General features: G+C 39.3%; 1 protein-coding gene across 2 annotated transcripts in view; it reads left to right on the forward strand.

Annotated features, from left to right (window-relative positions):
* The window catches only part of KLHL2 (kelch like family member 2), a 58,177-nt gene that overhangs the window by 18,596 nt on the left and 18,697 nt on the right, over window positions 1-20,884 (forward strand). For both annotated transcript variants that reach the window (XM_042871810.1, XM_042871811.1), the window contains exon 5: window positions 16,903-17,065. In XM_042871810.1, the coding sequence (XP_042727744.1) occupies window positions 16,903-17,065 (163 nt within the window). The remainder of the gene's footprint in view (window positions 1-16,902; window positions 17,066-20,884) is intronic.

The following is a 20,884-nucleotide window of genomic DNA, read 5'->3' on the forward strand; positions in this document are numbered from 1 at the left end:
ATTAACTGTAATGTCAGAATAGTTTCCAAATAGGATGTCATACACTAGACAGTGCAAGTGTTGAGACAATATGGACAGCAGTAGCAATGTTCCTGGCTAAAAGCAGATCTGTGTAACTTATCAGGACCGGTATGCTGTACCACAGGTTAAATTTGACATCCGTTAAGTTTGCAGGCTGGTTATTGGTATGGCAAAGGCTTTTTGTTTACCCTGTTTTGCTTCTATTCACTGACCACAATTGCTTGGTGACAGTATTTTGAAATTGTTCTTGGCTACCTTGCCCTGCGGCAGGGAGGTTGAAACGAGATGATCTTTAATGTCCCTTTCAACCCAAGCCAGTCTGCTCTTCAGACTGCGCTTGCACTTCTCATTTAATTCCTTGCTATGATGTTTATCAATTGTATACAAGCTTTGAGTTGTTAAGTATATCTTTTAAGCCAGGGCTGGTTTTCCCCACAGTTCTTCATAATAGCTCTCCTTACGTGTCCCCAGAGCAGCAGGGCAGCCGCTCCTTAGAACCTTTTTGTCTTGATTTAGCTTTCAGAGTCTCTCCAGAAATACACGACCACTTGCTTGACTTGTATGAAGAGCAGAGCATGGCCAAGCTCACAGCCTTTTACTCTCACTGTTTAGCTGCAGCTGTTGGGAAATGTAATCCTGGGCTATGTAAGCATCTTCATTCTGGGCCAGAGGGCTTTTGTTAGGAGACTTCTTGTTAAACTTGGCATGGTTGTCGAGAAAAATGAAATTACAGGTTAGGTCAGAAAATGCTATCACTATTGAATGCTTTTTTTCCTTCCAAAGAAAGTTTTATGCAGTGAATGTGTTTACTGTGAGCTGTTTCTTATGCTGGCCCAAAACAATGAAAAGAGGGCGGAACAGTGTTGTACTGGTTTCCTTGTCAATAGTTTGCAGTGGATTTTTAGTTTTTAATCATAAAAATCGCTCTAACTTCAATGTGAAGTCAATAAGGATTTTGACAGCATCTTTTGAGCTGAAATCTGTGAATCTGTATTTCTTGAGCTAAATCTCATTCGCCATTAACTCTCAGCTAAGTAGCCTGGTGCAACCCATGTTTTTCTAGACAAACTGTTAGGCCAAATGCTCATTAAAACTCTACAACTATCTTTCAAGCTGTTCATATAGTTCTATTTTTCTGAACTGATATTGAATGTACTACAAGCTTAACATTTTGAACAGATTTGGCTGATGACAATTGAGGCTGTTTCTCAAAATGGTTTTTCTTTCCATATAAGGCTAAATAACATGAAATGTTAAACTGTCATCCTGAGTGACTTCTCAGCACCACTCAAACAGAAACAGTCTCTGTGTTGTGATGCCTCAGATGGGCATCTTGAAATCTTGTGAAACAAGATGACATCTTGTTTCAACGTTTGACCTGTTAAGGATGTGATAATCATCCTGCATGCTGCAATTACTTGCAGTACCTGCTCCTGCAGCAAGAATATGTCTGGGATTTGTTTTTAGCTGCCATATGAAGGGCTATCGGTATTAAACCATAACACATACGTTCTTTTATTACGTCTGTGCATTCCAGTAGGTAGCAGATAATTTGTCACAACATGACTTCTAGGAATGAGGTACAGGTACATTGTATCTCATCATACCGAAGCAGTTTATGCTCTGGAAGACTAAACTGAGTTGTTAATTGCATTACTTCTTTAGATGAAAAGCTGTTGTCAGAAATGTGTAATTAACGCTGTGTATTTACTTGAATTCAGGAATGTCAAGAGAAAACATTTCTCCTCTGTCATAATAACACCAAGGCGTTTTAAGACTATGGCATGTCCTAGAATGCAGACTCTCCAGCTTTCCTGCTTGCTCCTTTCATGAAGTTCTCAGGTCTTGCCCTTGGTAGAACCTTTTTGGAACAAAGGAAAGGGAAAGCTGAAGGTCCAGGAGTTGGACTTGGTGATCCATATGGGTCTCTTCCAACTCAGGGTATTCTTTGAATTAATGACACGTTAAGATGTTAAGAAGAAACAGTAAGGATATCTGGGCTGATTCTTTCAACTTTTTAATTGATATTACATCTCTGTTATTTCGTCAACAATCTCTTGTGTGCTAATTTCTGCAAAACCCCACAGTGCTTTATAAGAATGGTAAGGTGCTATCTATTGAACCTGGATGTGAGGATGGATATTCTGCTTAGTTCTGGAGAGAGCTTGTCCTGTTGTTCAGCTCCCTTGTGTTCCATAGCCTCCACCAGTGGGTTTTTGCTGGACGTGGTTTGATCTTGAAACCTGGAAACCATATTTTTATGCTGTTCCTCATCATGTTTCAGCTTCCTGTTATTTTTCACGCTGCTGTCATGGAGACCTAGAGCTTTGTGTCCATAAATGATTTTTTTTTCCCTAATTTCAGGCAATTGCACTAATTCCTGAAAATGTTTTTCTTTTAAAACGTTTTATATAATAGGGCTATTGAGTTGCAGCAGCTATCAATGGCTGGTGATTTTATTTCCTTAACACAGGTATTATTAAAGCTTTAGGAGGAGATGAAATTCCTTTATAGGATCATCTTCTAGAGCTATAAAATTAAACAAGATTTTGGTCTTTCTGCTGAACTCTATCATGGCTGCAATGGCATTGCTACTAAACACGGTAACCCAAGTCTGTCACATGAAAATGTTTTATTAAATGACTGGCTTCATGATTAAAACTGAACTATAAAATCAGTTAACCCTGATGAAGGTTGAAACCACTGGCTATATGTAATCCAAACTTTCACTGTTATTTTTTAATGCCATAGAAAGTACTATTAACATTAAGAGATTGCTGACGCTGCAGAGAGGTGTTTAAATCCAAGCACACGTGAGTTTCATTACAAAACCTTTGAAGAGAAACATTAAGTTTTAATGGCCAATAATTTAATGTTGGACTAAACAATCTTTAATGTTTCTTTGAATGTCTTGGTCATGTGTCGAAAGCACATGTAGAGTACTAGTGGAGTACCACTTATCTGTGTTTTGTATGCTGTGCCTGATGCAACAGTCTGGTTGCCTTTTTTGACCTCCCCCCCCTTTTTTTTTTTTGGTCTGTGACAGTGGCTTTGAGGATTTTAATAATGTGAGGGTGAAACAAGTCTGTGCCTTAGCTGGAGGACAGAGCCAGTGGCGTGCTGGTTGAATCCGTATGCGTTATAAGATGTGTCAGGCGACAGTAAATGAGCTAATTTTTCCAGTGAAAAAATTCCTACAGTGCATTCTTCATCTGCTTATACGTGACGGCATGTCAGGAAAGTGCATGTAGGAGTGAAGGGAAAAGGGAAAGGTGATCTTTCTACGTCTGTATTTTATTAGCAATACAAGCTTCATTAAATTGTGCGTTGAATGAGTAAGCTTTGCATAAAAGAGCTGTGGTCTTGTGCTGACTGAAATACTGAGCAAAGAGCTTTTTTTAGGGAGCCTTAGTATTTTGTTCTGTTAGTTTTTTAAATGTGTATTGAATATTGTGGGTTTTTTTAGTACATTTTTTTCCCCATGGTATGTCTTCTATGGCACTGGCTGTTATGTATATGCAAAATAGAAACCTCACTTCTCACGCGCGATGTTCATTTGTTATGTGATGCGAAATAGATGTGGTTTATATGTTGTCACTGTCTTTTCTGTGCTTCTCTTTCCTAACACTGCAAAACTGGAGTGTTTGGTTTGGCTGAAAGTATGTTCCATGCTTATGTATCTATTAAATACCCCTGACAAAGACATTTCATTTTATTACTTGGTGAATAAGTATTTTTCTTAGTACAAGTGTGCTGTGTACTTTGGGGCCTGCAAATGCAGTATCGAGATACTCAAGGCAGCTGCAGCTCCGTGTCCCTGAGGCCCAGCCAGTAGCAAGATTATGTAATTCCAGTAGGTACATACACAAACACATACAACATGTAGGCACGTGTCAGGGCAACCAGTGCTCATGCAAGCATAAACAGCCTGGTGGAATAGAATTCCTCCATGCAGGACAAGTGGCACCCATTGACATTCATCAGTGCTTACTGAACGTTGATGGAGACAAAGTAGTGGATGTGAGCACAGTGAGGCAGTGGGTGATGCTTTTAATTAGCACCGACCATGGCAGTGGGTCACCTCTGCCGGTGCAGATTTTGATGAGTGCAGCATGCAGGCTCTTGTTCATCTCTGGTGAACGTGCATAGCTATTGATAGCGACTGTGATGAAAAATAATGTTTTGTAGCTGAGAATTTGCTCTATCAAATAGCTTATTCTCTTTGTATGTTGTTTCCATGGCAATAAATAAGAGGTATTACTTTCAGACCTATCTACGTATTTTAGTGTCTCCTGTTTGCTTCATTAGTTAAGGGTGATAGGGTGAAGTTCCAGCAACTAGGGAGCAAAAGAAATTTGCAGATGGGCAACTGCTCCGTCTGGACAGCTTTAGCTTTGGTTAAGACAGAAATAAATGATAGGAGTATGAGAAACTAGGAAAAGCAATTGTTACGCAGATATGGCAAATGTTGCTTCCTGACTTCTTTTTTCCTCTAGATACCTTCCTGCTGTTTCTCTGTTCTCTAAGTGGCACTTTATGGAGTCATAGAATGGTTTGGATTGGAAGGGCCCTTTAAGATGACCCCTGCTATAGGCAGGGACGCCTCCCACTAGACCAAGTTGCTCACAGCCCCGTCCAGCCTGGCTTTGAATGCCTTCAGGGAGTGGGCATCCACAACTTCTCTGGGCAACCTGTTGCAGTGTCTCAGCACCCTCACATTAAATATTTTCTTCCTAATATCTAGTCTAAATCTACCCTCTTCCAGTTTAAAGCCGTTTCCGCTCATCCTGTTGCTATCTGCCCATGTAAAAAGTCTCTCCCCAGCTTTCCTGTAGGCCCTTCAGGTACTGGCAAGCCTCTGTGAGGTCCCTGTGGAGCCTTTTCTTCTCCAGACTGAAGACCCTCAGCTCTCTCGGCCTGTCCCCATAGCAGAGGTGTTCCAACCCTCTGATCATCTTCATGGCCCTCCTCTGGACCTGTTCCAACAGCTCCGTGTCCTCTTGTGTTGAGGGCCCTAAAACTGGGTGCAATACTACAGGTGGACTCCCATGAGAGCAGAGTAGAGGGGCAGAATCGCCTCCTTCAACCTGCTGTTCACACTTCCATTTGATTCATATTTGACTGGTGTTTTCCAGCCAAACCAGGTAGGCAGAAGGGCTTGAGCCTCGGAAGAGTGAAGAGAAAGCTGAATGGATTTTTGAGCTGTCTTATCACAGTTTGCAGCTGCTGAAGAGAAGTAAGTCAGGGAAAACAGAACTGAAACACAGTATGAGAAATGAAGATGTATCTTCCATTTGGATCATATGGCATGGGACTTGAATTAAAATTTTCTAGGGTCGTAAAAGAATCTTGGACTATCAAATGCCTCTGTTGGGGGGAGGCAGAGAACCTAGAATTTCTTCTAGAGAGAGACTAAACCGTTATGGACTGCATCACAGATTTTCCATATCTCAAATTCCTTGTTACTTCAGAAGGTGTTTTGAGGGCTGGGTGCAAAACACTTAGTTCTACTTGCTTGGAACAGAAAATTCTGGGTAGAGAATATGATGAGGCTTGAAGCTTGACTTCACCAGAATGGTCTAAGTAAGATTCAAGGAATGAATCAGAAACTCGTGGAGGAGGTGATGGGGTGAGATAGAAGTGGGGTTGAGACAGGAATATATTATAGAAGAGATACTAATCTGTGCTCCTCTTTTTGATAAACATGTGATTCTGATTGCTGTAGGAGGTGAATGGGAAGTCACTGCAGGATTTAAACAGGCATGTTTAATTTAAATGATAAAAAGAATAAAACACTTTTACTCAGCATTGCAGCTCTAAATATAACAGCTGTTCATTTCCTGCATATTGTTTCTTTAATGAGTGATTTAGAGAACGTGTGGGTTGCCAGAGCCATGCATGAGCAAGGTGCCAAGAACTAATTAAGTCCCATTTATACTGAAGTACTTTGCAAGGTGCACGCTCTTACAGATCAAGGACAGTAAGGGAGGTCAAAAGATGAGTTACTGGAGCAAATAAATAAGAACATCAGATCAGTAGAGCATAAAGGATTTTACAAACCTTTACCTATAAAGTAATTCTTGCATACCCTTAAGGAGAAGAAATTTTTACAATGAAGTGGCTGAGATGGTATAGAAGTGTTATATTCTCTAGCTGGCTGTTTACTCCAGCTTCAGTTCTGATTCTGGTAAATATATATAATGCTACTTGTGATCGTGAGTATTAAAGAGACTACGAGGTGGTTTGTGTTTTTGTTTTTCTTTTGTTAGTGTCAGGTAGTGTGAGTGAATTTCAAACTGTGTATGTATTACAATTCTGAGTCGTGCACTGCTCCTAAAACTCTCCTATAGTTCTTTGAATGGTCCAGAAATAACTGTATCAAAGGCTTTTGAAAGTCAAGTTAGTTGTAGTCCCTCTTAAACTGCTCATGTGATGAGCAATAAATAGATCAAAAATCCCTAGGGAGCTCAGGAGGAAATAGGAATTAATAGAATCATAAGGATGGTTTGGGTTGGAAGGGCCCTTTCAGATCACCTAATTCCAACCCCCTGCTATAGGCAGGGACACCTCCCACTACACCAGGTTGCTCACAGCCCATCCAGCCTTGAATGCCTTCAAGGAGGGGACATCCTCAATCTGACTGGGCAACCTGTTCCAGTGTCTCAGCACTCTCACAGTGAAGAATTTCTTCCTAATATCTAGTTTAAATCATTCCTTTTCCAGTCTAAAGCCATTTCCCCTCATCCTGTTGTTACCTGCCCTTCTAAAAAGTCCCTTCTCAGCTTTCCTGTAGGCCCCTTCAGGTACTGGAAGGTTGCTGTAAGGTCCATCCATCAAATCCATTTTTCTCCAGTTTGGTGACCGGTATATTGTGCAGGCCAGCGCTGGTTTCCACTGTAACAAAATAGTTGTAATAATATAAAGGGTAGATTTTTATCATTGTTTAGAAAAAGTAGAAAAAGATGTAGATGATGAACTGGCTTAGAACAGATGAAAATAGGAAATTTCACTGCTTTCTAGCTAAACAATATGTTGGGCAAGCATGATGGCAGGCTGGATTACATGTTGGAACCTACAATGCATATATGTGTTATATGTCTATATGCATAGACAAATTTGAAATACTCCAATACATTGCTGTGTTCTACTTCAACCACTTTTCCTGGAATGCAATAATATACTGGAGTCACTTTAGAAAAAACTTCTGTTGTTTGTGAAATAGTGATTTTAAAAAAGGAGTGCACAAAGCGATGTTGTAGCTTGTGTGTGTCATTATATAAATCATCGTTCCCACCTGGAAGGATATGACAGGAAGAGTACATTCTGGGAATGATTTAAAGCTGTTAAAAGCACAGAAAAGCTGTCATTTAAGGAAGGCGGATAATTCAGGCCTTTTTTTTTAAGGCTGACTGTGAAATAAGTAGAGGACAACTTGATGTTTTTTCTCTAACACCGTATTTGTTCCAAATACCAATAAAAAGGGTAAGCGGGGGCAAAAGAATGAGTTATTTATGAGGACTGCACCACAGGTAATGCCTCCTGTCTTATTATGTTGGCCTACCCCATCAAAAGAATGCGTGCTCTTGTTTGTGGCTGGTGAAAATGCCTAGCTAATTGTGGTGACTGTGTTGAAAAAAGCAGCTGTGTAGCTGAGAATGTGCTCCATCAAGTAGTGTTATTTTAGTTTTGTGGCTGAGTTTCCGTGGAAATAAAGAAGATGTATTACATTCAGATTGATCTATGTGTTTATGCTGAAAGATGATGAGTTCCTTAAGATACACAGAGAGAAGAGTGCACAAAAACACCCGTGTGCATGCCTAAACATGTGACTGGGAATGGATGGAGTCCGTTGCTGCTGCGTATGAGGAGCTGCTTGGGATGCAGAATGTGATCTTGGGTTACCATTGAACGGACAGTGTTCCACAACAGGTCTCCTTACCCAGTAAGGTTTACATCCTGAATTAAGTAGAGCACAGCTGCTTCATTTCTGGATTAAGTTCACCTATTTTGCTTTCCTTTCTCCTTGGCTTCCGCTTCTTTTTTTGTCCTTGGAAAGGGAGACAGGAAGGGATGGGGAATGTTGCCAGTGCTCTGAAGCATCAGCCCAGTCGGTACCAAGTTACATCAGTGAAGGAAGGAGGACTTTAACAGATTCCTTCTTGAGATGGCTGCTAAACTTGCCTCCTGTACAGCTGAAACGGTGGGTGAATTCCCTGACTGGTTCCAGTAGAGGTAGATAAAAGTAGTTCTAAGGGCTGATTTGCTGCAGACTAAGGGATCTCATGCACCTTTCTCTGATGGATGTTCCTAGATAACCTGAGGTGAACAGACTATTGTTTTGGTCTAATATAATTATCCCCATATTTTCAGTATTAACATGAAGCAAGGTTTGTCTCAGAACAGATTGTAAGTGCCCAGCTTCTGTTAGGATGTTAGCATTCTAAAAATGTCTTAAAAAGTAGGGTGGGAAGAACATGCAAATAGAAGAGCGTGCAGAAAGGAAGCATAGATATATAAATATATTTTTCTTTTTTCCAAGCAGTTGAGTTGAGAGAGATGCCTTGCTTTTCCTTCTTTAGACAGAGATTTTATCCATTTTGAACATATGTTGAGCTGCAGAACTGTAAAGTTTTAGGTTAGCCTGGAAAATATTTTAAAACTCTGTTTTATGGACAGATAGGATTGGGATTCTGTTATGATAGGAGTTATGACAAACTGCAAGTTTGGTGTGGCCCAAAAGGAGGTGCAGGGGGGGAATGGCAAACAAACCAGCTAAGTTGGTAGCAGTCAGGACTGAGATCAGAAGTTTTCTGGTTGTTAAACCCCAGTGCTTTCATTTTGCCTCTGTAGCATGTGCTTGCCCTTCAACCAGACATTAGTGAATAAGAGCTTGGAGTATTGGTTGTGCTTTATTTTTGCTTTGATTTTTTGTTTTTTCAAATGGAAGACAAGGGATCCCATCTGCTTTGAGAATTCAGTTCCTGTATACCTGAATCTTACAGGTACAAAAACCAGATTAAAATGATAATGAGTTTTTGTCATTGAAACACTCCCTTTTTTTTTTTTTTTTTAGGAGGTAGACCCCTGTGACATTTCTAGGAGGATATAAATAAATATCATCTGCTGTAAAGTGTTAAGTGATGAGCAAAATTTTCTCAATAAAATATAGGAACATTATTCATATATATACACATACACATACACACATATATATATACACATACACACATATACACATACATACATATATATACATACTGTTATGCTAAAAGCTGATTGTAATCAATTACTTTGAGTCTACTGAAGGGCCTTTTATTGCGCACTAATTGTTCATCATGTCTCAGTTTTTATTCTGGGCTTAAGAACCACCAACAAAATATTTCTACTTCATGCTATTTCTGTTGTTCTTAGTTCCCTAGTCTTCTATTAATAGAGAAATTGGTGGTATGGATACATCTTCTGAAGCAGAGATTGGGATGACAGAGATGGCAGAGGCTCATAATCTACTTCCTCTGTTGCATTGCTGTTTATTTTCAGCACAGGCTTTATGGTTTGGAAATGGGGTTGCAGTTCCTCCCTTTCAAGGCTGCCAGGAAATACTCAGTTATATTAGGAAAATAATCCTAGTTTGTTACAAGTCAGTCAGTCTGTCATGTAGAATGAATATATGTCTATAATTAGGGAATATTTTTTAAATGTTGTAGTGATCTTTCTTTATAACCAGGCTCAGTGTATTTGTCAGTGGGGTCTGACTCTGGAGGTGTAAGATGTTAGGGTTACATCCTATAGATTAAGCACATCACCTAAAAGCATCAGCTGATGCAGTGTTTCTTTGTGGGTCAGCCTTTGCAGGAAGATGTTAGACTACACAGACTACGTACATTACATGGAGTAAGTTATGCTATCCTGCCTACTTACCTTCATTTTTTAAAATCATTCAACAGGAAACTTCTGTGTTTCATTTGACTGGCTTAATACTTCAGCTCCCACGATTAGAAAATACATTGTTTCTGAATGGCCAAGTATCAGCAGCAACTGGCTTTGTTTAGACTGCAGTGAGTCTCAGTTAAGCTTTCCTGTCCCTAAGAAAACATATAGATGTCTTTATGCAGCTGTATCATCTTTTAAGCTCTGAATTACAGTGTGATGAGTTTTAGAGCACTTGCTGTGCTTATGCTTAAATTCAATGACCAAACTTCAATCGTGTTTGTGTTGAATCAAAACGCATGGTATTTTTCTCACTGTAAGAAAAATGTAAAATTCTAACTAAAAATATTGTAGGTTCAGGAATGTTTCACTTCAGGTGAAATAATCTGCTATTCTATGTTGAGAAACCTTAGCAGAAGCTGAGGACGTGAAAGCTCGTTGTTAACAGAAATAACCATCACAGTTGGTAAGTTGAAGATACGCTGTTTGATGGTGGTTAGGGCACAGTTCTGACAGAGAAGATGTATGAAAATCCTCATGCTCAACAAGAGAACACAGTTCTCCATTGGAGGCCAGACAGGTACTGCTAATGATAGTGCTTTATTTGATTCAAGTGAGCCTTCTGTTACTGTGTCTGCTTTGTGAACTGTTTCCACGCTTTGCAACCCATACATAGCTTCCTCTCGAATCCATCCCAAAACTTTCATTCAGGCTAATCTAATGTGGTATCTCTTCTAAAGCAGGTTTTTTGAGCAGATCAGTTCCTTCCACTAAACTGCATGTGATTGTAGCTCTCGTGGATTCTTAGAGATTGTGACTCTAGTTAAAAAGCAAGCGTGTAAACCAGTTACTTCTGCCTTGTATAGTTTCTTAACCTGACACCACTTTATTGGTTGGGATCTCCTTAGTATTTTTATAGATCATCTCTCGTATACTCAGAATACTGTGTTAGTGTGGTTGTTTGCCTATTCTCAACTGAAAGTACTTTACCAATGTGTAGCTAGTACTAAGGGAATGGAAAGGAACAGGACTGTATGTCTTTTAGTTCTTTTGATTCCTTCCTGTGATGCTGTGAAACTGCCACCCACACTTGTGTTTATAATTTCATGGGGCATTGTAACAGCAAGCAATAGCCTATAAAATCAAGGACTGTGAAGAAAGCCAAAAGCTGCATTTCATAAAGACGTGTGGTATCATGTTCTAATCTTGTAGCTCTTGCACACTGTGAAATCCAGTACAGCATCTTATTACAGTGTATTTCACATTGGAACAGTATGCTCAGCTTGCACATCTTGTCCTTGTAAAAATGCTGGTGAAGTGGAATTTGTCAAAATGCTATCTTTTTTCCCATAGATGCAAGTGTTAAAGTGTTTGTGTCTGTTTTAGTGGTTTTATATGTGTACTCAAACAGCATAATTTCAGAGCAACACAGTTATTTTGTTAGAATTAAGGCTGATCTTTAGTTACAAAGCAGTTGTAATTATAGCACATTTAGATGGGAATTTAAAAAAAAAAAAACAAATTGTATTTGAGTGTTTTTTAGACCACTCTGTTCATTTCTTTCTTCCTTGTGCTGTAGCAGTATAAACAGCAAGTTAAGGATTACCTAGAGATAATTATTTAAATAGAGGTTACATATTAATGTATTTCCTCAAGGTTTAATGACTTGTATTAACATAGCTGCTGCTCTCTGAAATTGATTTAATGTTAATGTCAAAACTGGAAGTTTGGAGCATCTACAGTGAGCAAGGATGTAACTTGATGTCTTGGGTGCTTTTATGTCGCACTGTTTGGTTTCCTCCTATACCTGCTTTACTAGGTTAGGCTCTTTCCTCATGTTACTGATACGTTTTTCCCTTGCATGTGGTTTAAAAATAGCATCACTTTTCTATTTTAGACAGCACACTATTCATTTCTCTTGGCATAGTCTGCTTTGGTTTTCATTGGCTTATTCATGCACGAAGCTGTGTTCTGAGTAATTCTTTTTCCATGCAATGTGGTCTTCTATCTGCAAAAGGTTTTCCTCAGAACCTTTCCTTGTGTGCAGATGCATCGTTGGTGGTGTGTATCAATCTGGATTTAGGCAAAAATTGATTAAATTTTAAAGAATCTCCAAGGAAACTAAAAATAGTGAGATAGAAATATTGACTTAAGCGTTTTCATACTGCAGATGATACAAGTTGTCAGGAAATCCAGTAGTCCAAAGATGAAGAGGATGAAAACAAAGGATAATAGCATGAGTTGAAACAAAGCTCAGTTGCTGTATCAAATGGTTTAAAATCCTCAGGCAGAAAACTTAGATCAATTCAAATTTTACCTTGCATTGAACTTTTTTAAAAAGCAGGTGCAGTCGAGGCAAGTTGCAGAAGGATTTGTGCACTGGATTTTGAGCATCTCTGAGGATGGAGATGATGCATCTTGCTGGTGTGACTTGTTCTAGCATGTAACCACCCTCATGGTTCAAAAAAAATGAAGTCTAAGCAACAGACACAACCCAAGTCTTTTTTTTTTCCAGACAGATCTTCCTCCATTCTCAGCTGCGTGTTATTTCTTGTCCTGTTGCTGTGCAGCTTCAAGAGCAGTCTGACCCTGTCCTCCCATCAGATAGCTGCAGACAGCAGTGAGCAAGGTCGTGCTCTCGCCCTCACCTCTTTCACGGCTGGGCAGAATTCACTGTGCTTGTGTTGTGTGAAGTGGTGCCAACTTGTGTTTGTGACCTTGGTTGGAGTGAGGGGCTGTGTGGAGTGAAATACAGCGCTGAATATCTTCAAGTGGAAATAATGTGAAGCTTTTCAGATACGATGAACTCCCTTGTCTGTTGTGTCTTCACAATGTTGTAGAATGCTGCTAGTTCAGTACTGACTGTGTTGCTTTCGATAGTCCATATGAGCAGGGTTTAACATTTAATGTCAGGTTTATTGATACGAAGATACTTGGTGCTGCTTAGTTCTGTGTTTGGATTTAGGAGACAGCAGTATACTGAAATCACAGCACAAGCACAGTGTTGCAATTGCATTGCATGCTTAAATCACCATAAAATGTGATTCCCATCACTGAGTCTCCACGTGCTCATCCGCAGCATGATGGACGTCCCATGTCACCAGGAAGGAATATGAGAGTTAAAGCCAGTTCAAGTCTATTACTCTCTTCTTTCTGTTGGCTGTTTTAGCTTTTATGCCTTTTTTTTTTCTTTTTTTTTTTTTTTTTTTTTTAACTGAGCTTCATACATTTCTCCACTGCCCTGCTGCTCTGGCTGTCTGGGAAGGCACTGCTCTGCTAATTATCTCAGGGTAGTCTGTTCAAACAACTTGAACCTACTGGTACAGCTGTATATCTGAAAGGTTACTCTTGCTGGTATTGTGATAAGTTCAGTTAGCTTAACACTACAGAATGGTTGTGCCTTGCATTCTTCCATGAGGTCATCACCTTCGCCCATCTCCTCTGAGCTTTCTTCCATTGCAGAGGTTTGTTGGTTACTCATTCAGGCCACGTTGTATCTCTTTGAGACTTGTGAACTGGATGGGAACCCGCCTGTCTGAGCTGCTCCTCATCTCAGAGCTGAACAGATGTGTGCTTTGGCAACATGAACTAAGATTGCCCAGCTGTATGATGGTGAGCTGGAAAAAGAAGAGGGAGAAGAGCTGCAGGCAATGACAGAACACTGCATCATACTTCTGGCCTGTGTCTGAAGGGATTGCAAGAGAAGGCAACTGCCTCAATAGCAGGGTTGAAGAGGACCACAGTGCTCATCCAGTTCCAACCCCCTGCTGTGTGCAGGGTCGCCAAACACCAGACCAGGCTGCCCAGAGCCACATCCAGCCTGGCCTTCAATGCCTCCAGGGATGGGGCATCCACAGCCTCCTTGGGCAACCTGTTACAACTTGTAAGGGTTAGATAATGTGCTCTATCAAATCTAGCAGTGATTCTAAAATTCATCACCACTACTTTGATGCAAAGAGGAAAACACATTATTAGTTGCCTTCTGAAGCGATCTGTTCAGTATCTCTCATTGCAAAAACAACAGCTACCACAATGAGGGTATTTTTTTTCTTTGAATATACGGTTGGAAATGATTTTTTTCTCCCTTTGTATCCCGATGTATACAAAACAGTTTGCATGCTAAGCTATTTTTGACTGTTAGAGGAAAGTTAGGGGTACCCCCTACTGACTATTTCTGGAAATTAATCTGAACTGTAACCTACCTCTTCAGAGACCGCAGCAGTTGAGCTTAATCCAAACTGCAATTTTAATAGGTTTTTAATGGGTTGAAGAAGAGCGTCATTGTTTGCTGTTTTGTGTTCTTCCCCCCTCTCCCTTTTCCCCCCCAACATGTAATTTTGTCCCTGGTTTCAACAGAGTGAGCCTGCCTGTGATAGAACTATCTCAAATGCAGGTAGTTGTAGCTCTCAGGCTGTGTTCAGTAGGTACCAGTGGGGATACCTGGATGTTTTCATTGCTCTTGATGCCTAGTAGCTAAAGTGCAATTTATACCTTCAGTGGGATAAATGTGATGCATTTTGCCTGTCTTTTCCTTTTTACTTAGCAGAATGCACATTTGTGTATTTAGATTTAAATGAGCGTTTGCTTAATAACAGGGATGTATTAATATCTTTATTTTTACCAACCCAGTTTACCATGATTTAGGACCTCACTTAAATTTCATATAATGAAGACAGCTATTCTAGTTTTTGTAACATTTATTTGCTGTTTACATATATGAGCAAGTTTTACAAGTCTGTTTGTACATACAGATATTAAATTTTTTCCCTGCAGAATATTCTCAAATTTCATCTTTTCATTTCTTTTACTGTTTTGATGATGATGATAATTCTACACACTTTTCTGCTAAATCCTCTTACGTTAGAAATTGTTTGTGGAGTTATCCAGACTCTGCAGTTTCCTGGAGGTGTTCAAGGCCATGTTGGATGGGGCCCTGGGTAGCCTGGTGTAGTATTAAATGTGGAGGTGGTTGATCCTTGAGGTCCCTTCCAACCTAAGCCATTCTATGGGTAATTTACTCAATTGTGCTGGTAACCCACTTTAATTTATCTAGGACTGTCTGAATTACTTAATTTGTAAGCTGGTGTGAAACGTTGGTTTCATTGAAATAACTTTTGTAAAGAAATACTTACAGTTATCTTGCCCTGAGTTTTGGTATATAATGATATGATGGTATTTTATCCTAGAATTCATTATCAAATGAATTATCCACAGAATCACAGAATGGCTGTGGTTGGAAGGGACCTCAAGGATCATCAAGCTCCAACCCCCTGCCACATGCAGGGCCACCAACCTCCCTGTTTATTCACTCACTGTTGTAACCAATCATGCTGTAGTTCCAGCAAAGCAGTATCCATTTCTGGAGTTACATTCACATTTTCATTAATATATATGCTAATAAAGAAGTCCAGTGACCTCATTTTTAACATTGTCATTAACAGACTTGAAGCTTAACTGAAGTTCTTTTCGCATTGTATGACTTTACCCAATACTTGTTCCTAACTGTTACACACACCTCCATTTATTTTGTGAGATTATTTGATACTTTCAAGCCGTACTGAAGGCTTAAGCTAGCTTTAAGTTATTTTGCTTAGTAGTAGTTTATGTATCTTAGTGTAGTCGCATACGTGTTTGTCTCTTTCATTTCTTTGATTAACAATTAATACTTGAATCAAACCTTTTTTAAAAGATGTGATCCTTGTTTTTTGTTATTTACCTTCCTATTCTTTGTTTTACACATTTGGCTCCAGAGGTAAGGGTTAATATCTTGTGGAACAGAACGATGACTTTCAAACAGGCTTCCTGTATGGCACAGCCAGAAAACGTGAAATGAACATCAGTTAGGAGACTATTAGACAAAATCCTTTTTGTTTGTTTTTGTTTGGGTCGTGATCTTTAGTTTAAAGACAAGAACGCAAGAAGTAAGCAATAAGAGTAGCTCCTTAGAAGCTAGATAGGTAATGTTGACAGATATTATGGCAAATAGCTGATTTGATTCTGCAAACAGTTGCGAAGATTAAACCTTCTTCCCAAGAGCAGTGAGTTAAGCATATTTGGCAGTTTTCATGAGCAAAGAGTTACACAGATGTCTTTACTCTGCTCTTGCAGTTGTCCTGTTCTTCCTGTTGTCTTCTTGCTTGACTTCTTCATTCTAACCAAGCAACTGCTTGCAAAAAGTAAAAATTCACAGGGGTGCTGCAGCCGTTATTTTGCTCGTTATTGATGCATCTCTATAATATGCTTTCTTTATATGTAAGTAAAAAGTTTTGAGACTTTTGTGCAAAAATCTTTTTATTTTCCACTGAGGATGGAAGCTAACATTAATTAGCTTAACTGTTTTTGAAATTCTTCCTTACTTTTTGGCTTTCTTTGTGAAATTGGTGAGGCAGATCTCATTTACGTTGGTCTTTTACTGGTATGGATTTCTAATGAATTATCAACTCTTGGAACTCTTATTCTTTCAAGGCAAATCATAGTTGTCTTTAGAGACTGTACTGAATCCATTCTGGAAAGTATTGTATAAAAATGCTTATTGTTGATTCTAGAAGAAGATGGACAATGTCCACGGAAACTTGCAGGCAAATAGGTTTTACATATTCTGTCACGATCTAGAGAACTTTAAATTAAAGCAGTATCTCATGTTGAAGAGGTGGAGGTGAGATGCAATTGTGGAGCATTGGAAACTTGTGAATAAATATTGGGAAGACTTGATGCGTGAGAATTATAATCTATGGAATGATTTCTCAGGGATGGAGATGTTTCTTGTGATCTTAAACGGCATTTGCAAACAAGTGAAATGACACTGGGTTTTGAGTTCTTCAGTCCAGTAGTTCTGAAATTTTCCTTCATTTTTTTAATTAGTGGACTGACTTGTGTTTTCTTCGTTGCTGTTGGTATTCTCTTGTGTAAGGTCAGAACTGAGCTGGGATATTAACCACCTATTACTTCTTACAGGTGCTGCTTCCAGCAGCTGGTCTCTTGCAACTGCAGGATGTGAAAAGGACTTGCTGTGAATTTTTGGAATCCCAGCTTCATCCTGTCAACTGCTTGGGAATTCGTGCTTTTGCTGACATGCATGCATGCACGGATCTCTTGAACAAGGCCAACACATATGCAGGCAAGTTACCGTTAGTATAGAGCAGAGCTTGATATTTGCATGGAGATGCTCACGTGCTCATGGATTTCATATTTAACCACTCACACTTGCCCAAAGGTAATTGAATTTTATTCGGGATATTTCAGAGATGCATTTTCTGAAGATGACTGCCATTTTGTATGAATGTTTGTCAGCAAGAAACTTTGCTCTGTAACTCAGCTACAGTGAGTACAGAGAGGCAGTATTTTCATGGCCTATCAGGTCCATGAAACTTCTAATCCATAAAGAATCTAGCTTGCTGCTTGAAATTATTTGCACCATGACTCAGAGGAGGAATGTAGAAAAAAAGAGTTAGAACTCTGGTTTTAAAAGAGCTAAGTGGGGAAGTCTTGTCTACAGTTTTCAAGGCTGTTGGATGAAGATGGAGGAACAGGAGAGCATGTGGGAAAGCTATCTGTAGCCCCTGTACTGCACTAAGGGTAAGGAGTAAGGCAAGAAACATACCATATCAGTATTGTGTCTTGTAATTTGTCTTCTGAAAATCTTACTCATCTAGCCCAAGACTGCAAATTTTCTCCTGTATGTGCAATATCATTCTTTTTGTCTTGACACCAACTAGATAGAGGTACATCTTCTAATTAAGCATGTAGCTCAAGCAACAAGATATTTTATTACTCCAATTTTTACTTGCCTTCAGAGAACGCTTGTCGTTATTTCTCATTCTTGGCTGAAAAATCTTTATATAATCTAAATTTTATTGGTAGAAGTACATTGTCATCATAGACTGTTTTTCATATCTGTGAGTGCACTGGCTCATCAAGTCCTGACATTTTCAAAATTAGGTTCTTATTTTGCTTGCTGCCACAAATTAAAAAAAATAAAGCAATTCTGATTCTTTGGTGAACTATTAGTAGCACTATTGCAGGGCAAGGGGCAATTATTCCCTTTCTGCTTTTTCTGTTGAGGCCTCAGGTGGAAAATGCTGAATTGAACTTTCTGACAGACGCAAACAGGCTGGAGGGAACCCAACGAAATCTAACAGGAACACATTAAGGAAGCAGACTGACCTATGCCAAAGGCTGTGAGAGAGGAGTTGATTAGGTCAAGACTTTAACTGATGAGATGAACTGATGATTCAGATTGATCTAAATCACACCTGGGTGCACAACGTGATTTTCTGGCTTGCATTTCTATGATTCTGTAAAGGCTGGAATCCTTCCTGTTTTCAAAAAACATCTTCTGTTGTTAGAAATAGAAATTGTTACCAAATCAGTAGCTATTAACAATCTAGTACGTTACTTTGACTGCTTTTGATACTAAGATAGATTACCTAATGTAGATGAGTAAAGCATAAACATAGCTATGTCTGTAAGCTTTGCACAAAGCAGCATACGACTGACTAGATCTAATGCTTTAATTGGTTCAAATAGCAATTATCTGACCATCTTTTTTGTGTGTGTTAATGCCTTGGGGTCTTGATGTTGGGTAAAGACTGAAGACATTACAGTTACTTAATTTTTAATGCAGGTTTTTCACAGTGAACAAAAAAGCCTGTTTTTCAATAGAGTTTAAACTTAGTAACCAGGAAATTAGTATATTCTGATTGTACTACACAGTAGTGAATGTTTAAAGAACAGGACAAACTTATTTTAGAAAGTACTACAAATTCAGAAATCGTGGGTTGTCAGAAATTGAGAGAGATTCTCAGGTGAGCCTCTTTACACGCAACTGTCTATGGAACAGTGGAACAGTTCCACAGTCACGGATCTTTCTCTGTCCTTTCAGGGCCTGCTGGATGTTTCATTTAGTTTACTTTAGAGACAGCAAAATTCAATGCAGTTTTTTCACTTAAATATCTTTCCCTCTGTGATTTCAGCGTTTTCCCACTTGTTGAGCTCTGTAAACTTGAACTCTCCTCTGCCATTACTTTCAACTGCCGTCTTATTTATTCCTCTTTGTTTCTTTCCTCTCCACAAAACTAGTTCTACCTTGAATCTCCCTTCTGTTGCGGTGTAAATCAACATCTGCTTCAACTTGCTGCTCTCCATCTACTAAGCTTACTTCACTAATTTCTCTATTCTGAAGTCCCCTCTCTTCTGCCCTCCCCCTTCCCCCCCTTTTTTTTTCTCAGCCAGATTATATTCCAGTCTTTCATGCTTGGATTTTCCGATTCGGCACACTCTCCTGTACTTCAGTCTATCATTTCACATCTCTCTCTCTCTCCCCACTGTTTCTGTCAGGTTCCTCCAGAAATTCCTCCTCATATATACTTCCATTTTGGTCGTCATATTCCTGGAGTCCTTCTGGGCCATACTGTGAGCTGTCAGCTCCACTCCTACTGTAGCTTCACTGGACCTGCCATGATTTTAAAGCAGTGTGCACTCTGTTCTTACTCCTAAGATCAATATGTTGTGTGTGGTTGGAATGTGAGCTTGTTCATTGCCTGGCACTCTCTGCCTTGTCTTTGTTAATCCCTTGTGTTCTGCTGGGCTCAGTTTGAGAGAAGTATGAAAAAGAGAATAAAAAATGAAACATCCTGCAAACGCTCCAGGAAAAAAAATAAAAGACACATTTTTATTGCTTTTCATAGCTTTTATGAAATGAATAATGGCAAATTAACCCTGTACTAATTGTTAATAATGCTAAAACTGGAGATCTGCCTGAAACAGAGCCCAAACTGCTTCTTGCAGATGTCTAGGTCCGAATAGTAGGCTTTTTATTGCCATTTCAGATCTCAGAAAGATTTTCATGGATGTTTTCAATTGCTTTCCTTCCAAGGGTGTCTGTTTTCAATATAGTTTTTTTCTCCTCCAATTTAGTAGATTATAGTTTCTCTATCAAGAATACACATTTGAGGAAGAAACAAATGCAGCAAACTCATGTGGCTGGGTGTTCATAAAAAGAATCCCTGCGTGTTGTCTTGTGTGAAACAGCTATACAAAGCAACTGTGCTCAGTAGTATTTCATTATTTTAACCTCATGAAACTGTATGAAAACCATTTGTATATCAATTAAAAAAAAAAACCCTCAGACCAACAGCAATAATAACAACAAAACACAATTCGGGAGCTATTCAGGTTGGTTTTAACACAACTAGCTTTTGTAATGCGTGCCGTGGGGGGAAAAGTTCAAATGAATGTCAGTGTTCTCTGTGATAACTTCAGTTCTGAATTATCTTGTGTTAATTTACTAGTTGCAGTTGATATTTGTGGAAATTAATTTCTAGAAATATAAAATCTAAGACATTGGCAAGACTTTGAGTGCAATACTTGTTGGCATCTGTGCTGTGTACAGATTATAGCCTTCCCTCTGAGGGAAGGTTTTGTTTAGGTGTCCTTTGCTGAGGTAAGAGAGACACTGCAAGCAGAGTGTAGACAACAGAGAAGGATAAGGAAGCTATTTGTTCTATTTGTTGATCCCATCTGGGACTTGCCACTCCTGGTGAAAGCGCTTAGGCAAGAAGGGCTGGCCTCCATTTCTGCTTGCAGTGGGCTGATCATCAATGTTGCTGGATTTGTCTTCTGACTCCCTGGTTTTCTTTTGTCCAATTTTATATCTTTTCAGGTCAGTGTTTTTCCTCGTGAATTTTCAAGCATCCAACTGCCATCTTGGCATCACAGCACCTTTTTAGCCTGTTCTTGGATGGCTCTGTGTCCTTCCAGGCTCTTTCTCACAACTTAACACTTTTTTCTTAAAGGTCTGAGCCAAATATATGTGGCTGTGTCATTTCAGAATCAGAGACAGCTGAACTCGCAGGAGCAAACATTTCAGGATTACAGAAGAGGATTATTTGAGTGTGGCAAAAATATCGTCCTGCTAGAGTAACTAAAATGCATTTGG

This window comes from Lagopus leucura, unplaced genomic scaffold (genome assembly GCF_019238085.1).
Source record: "Lagopus leucura isolate 7727_CA_CO unplaced genomic scaffold, USGS_WTPT01 Super-Scaffold_100004, whole genome shotgun sequence".
Taxonomy (NCBI): Eukaryota; Metazoa; Chordata; class Aves; order Galliformes; family Phasianidae; genus Lagopus; species Lagopus leucura.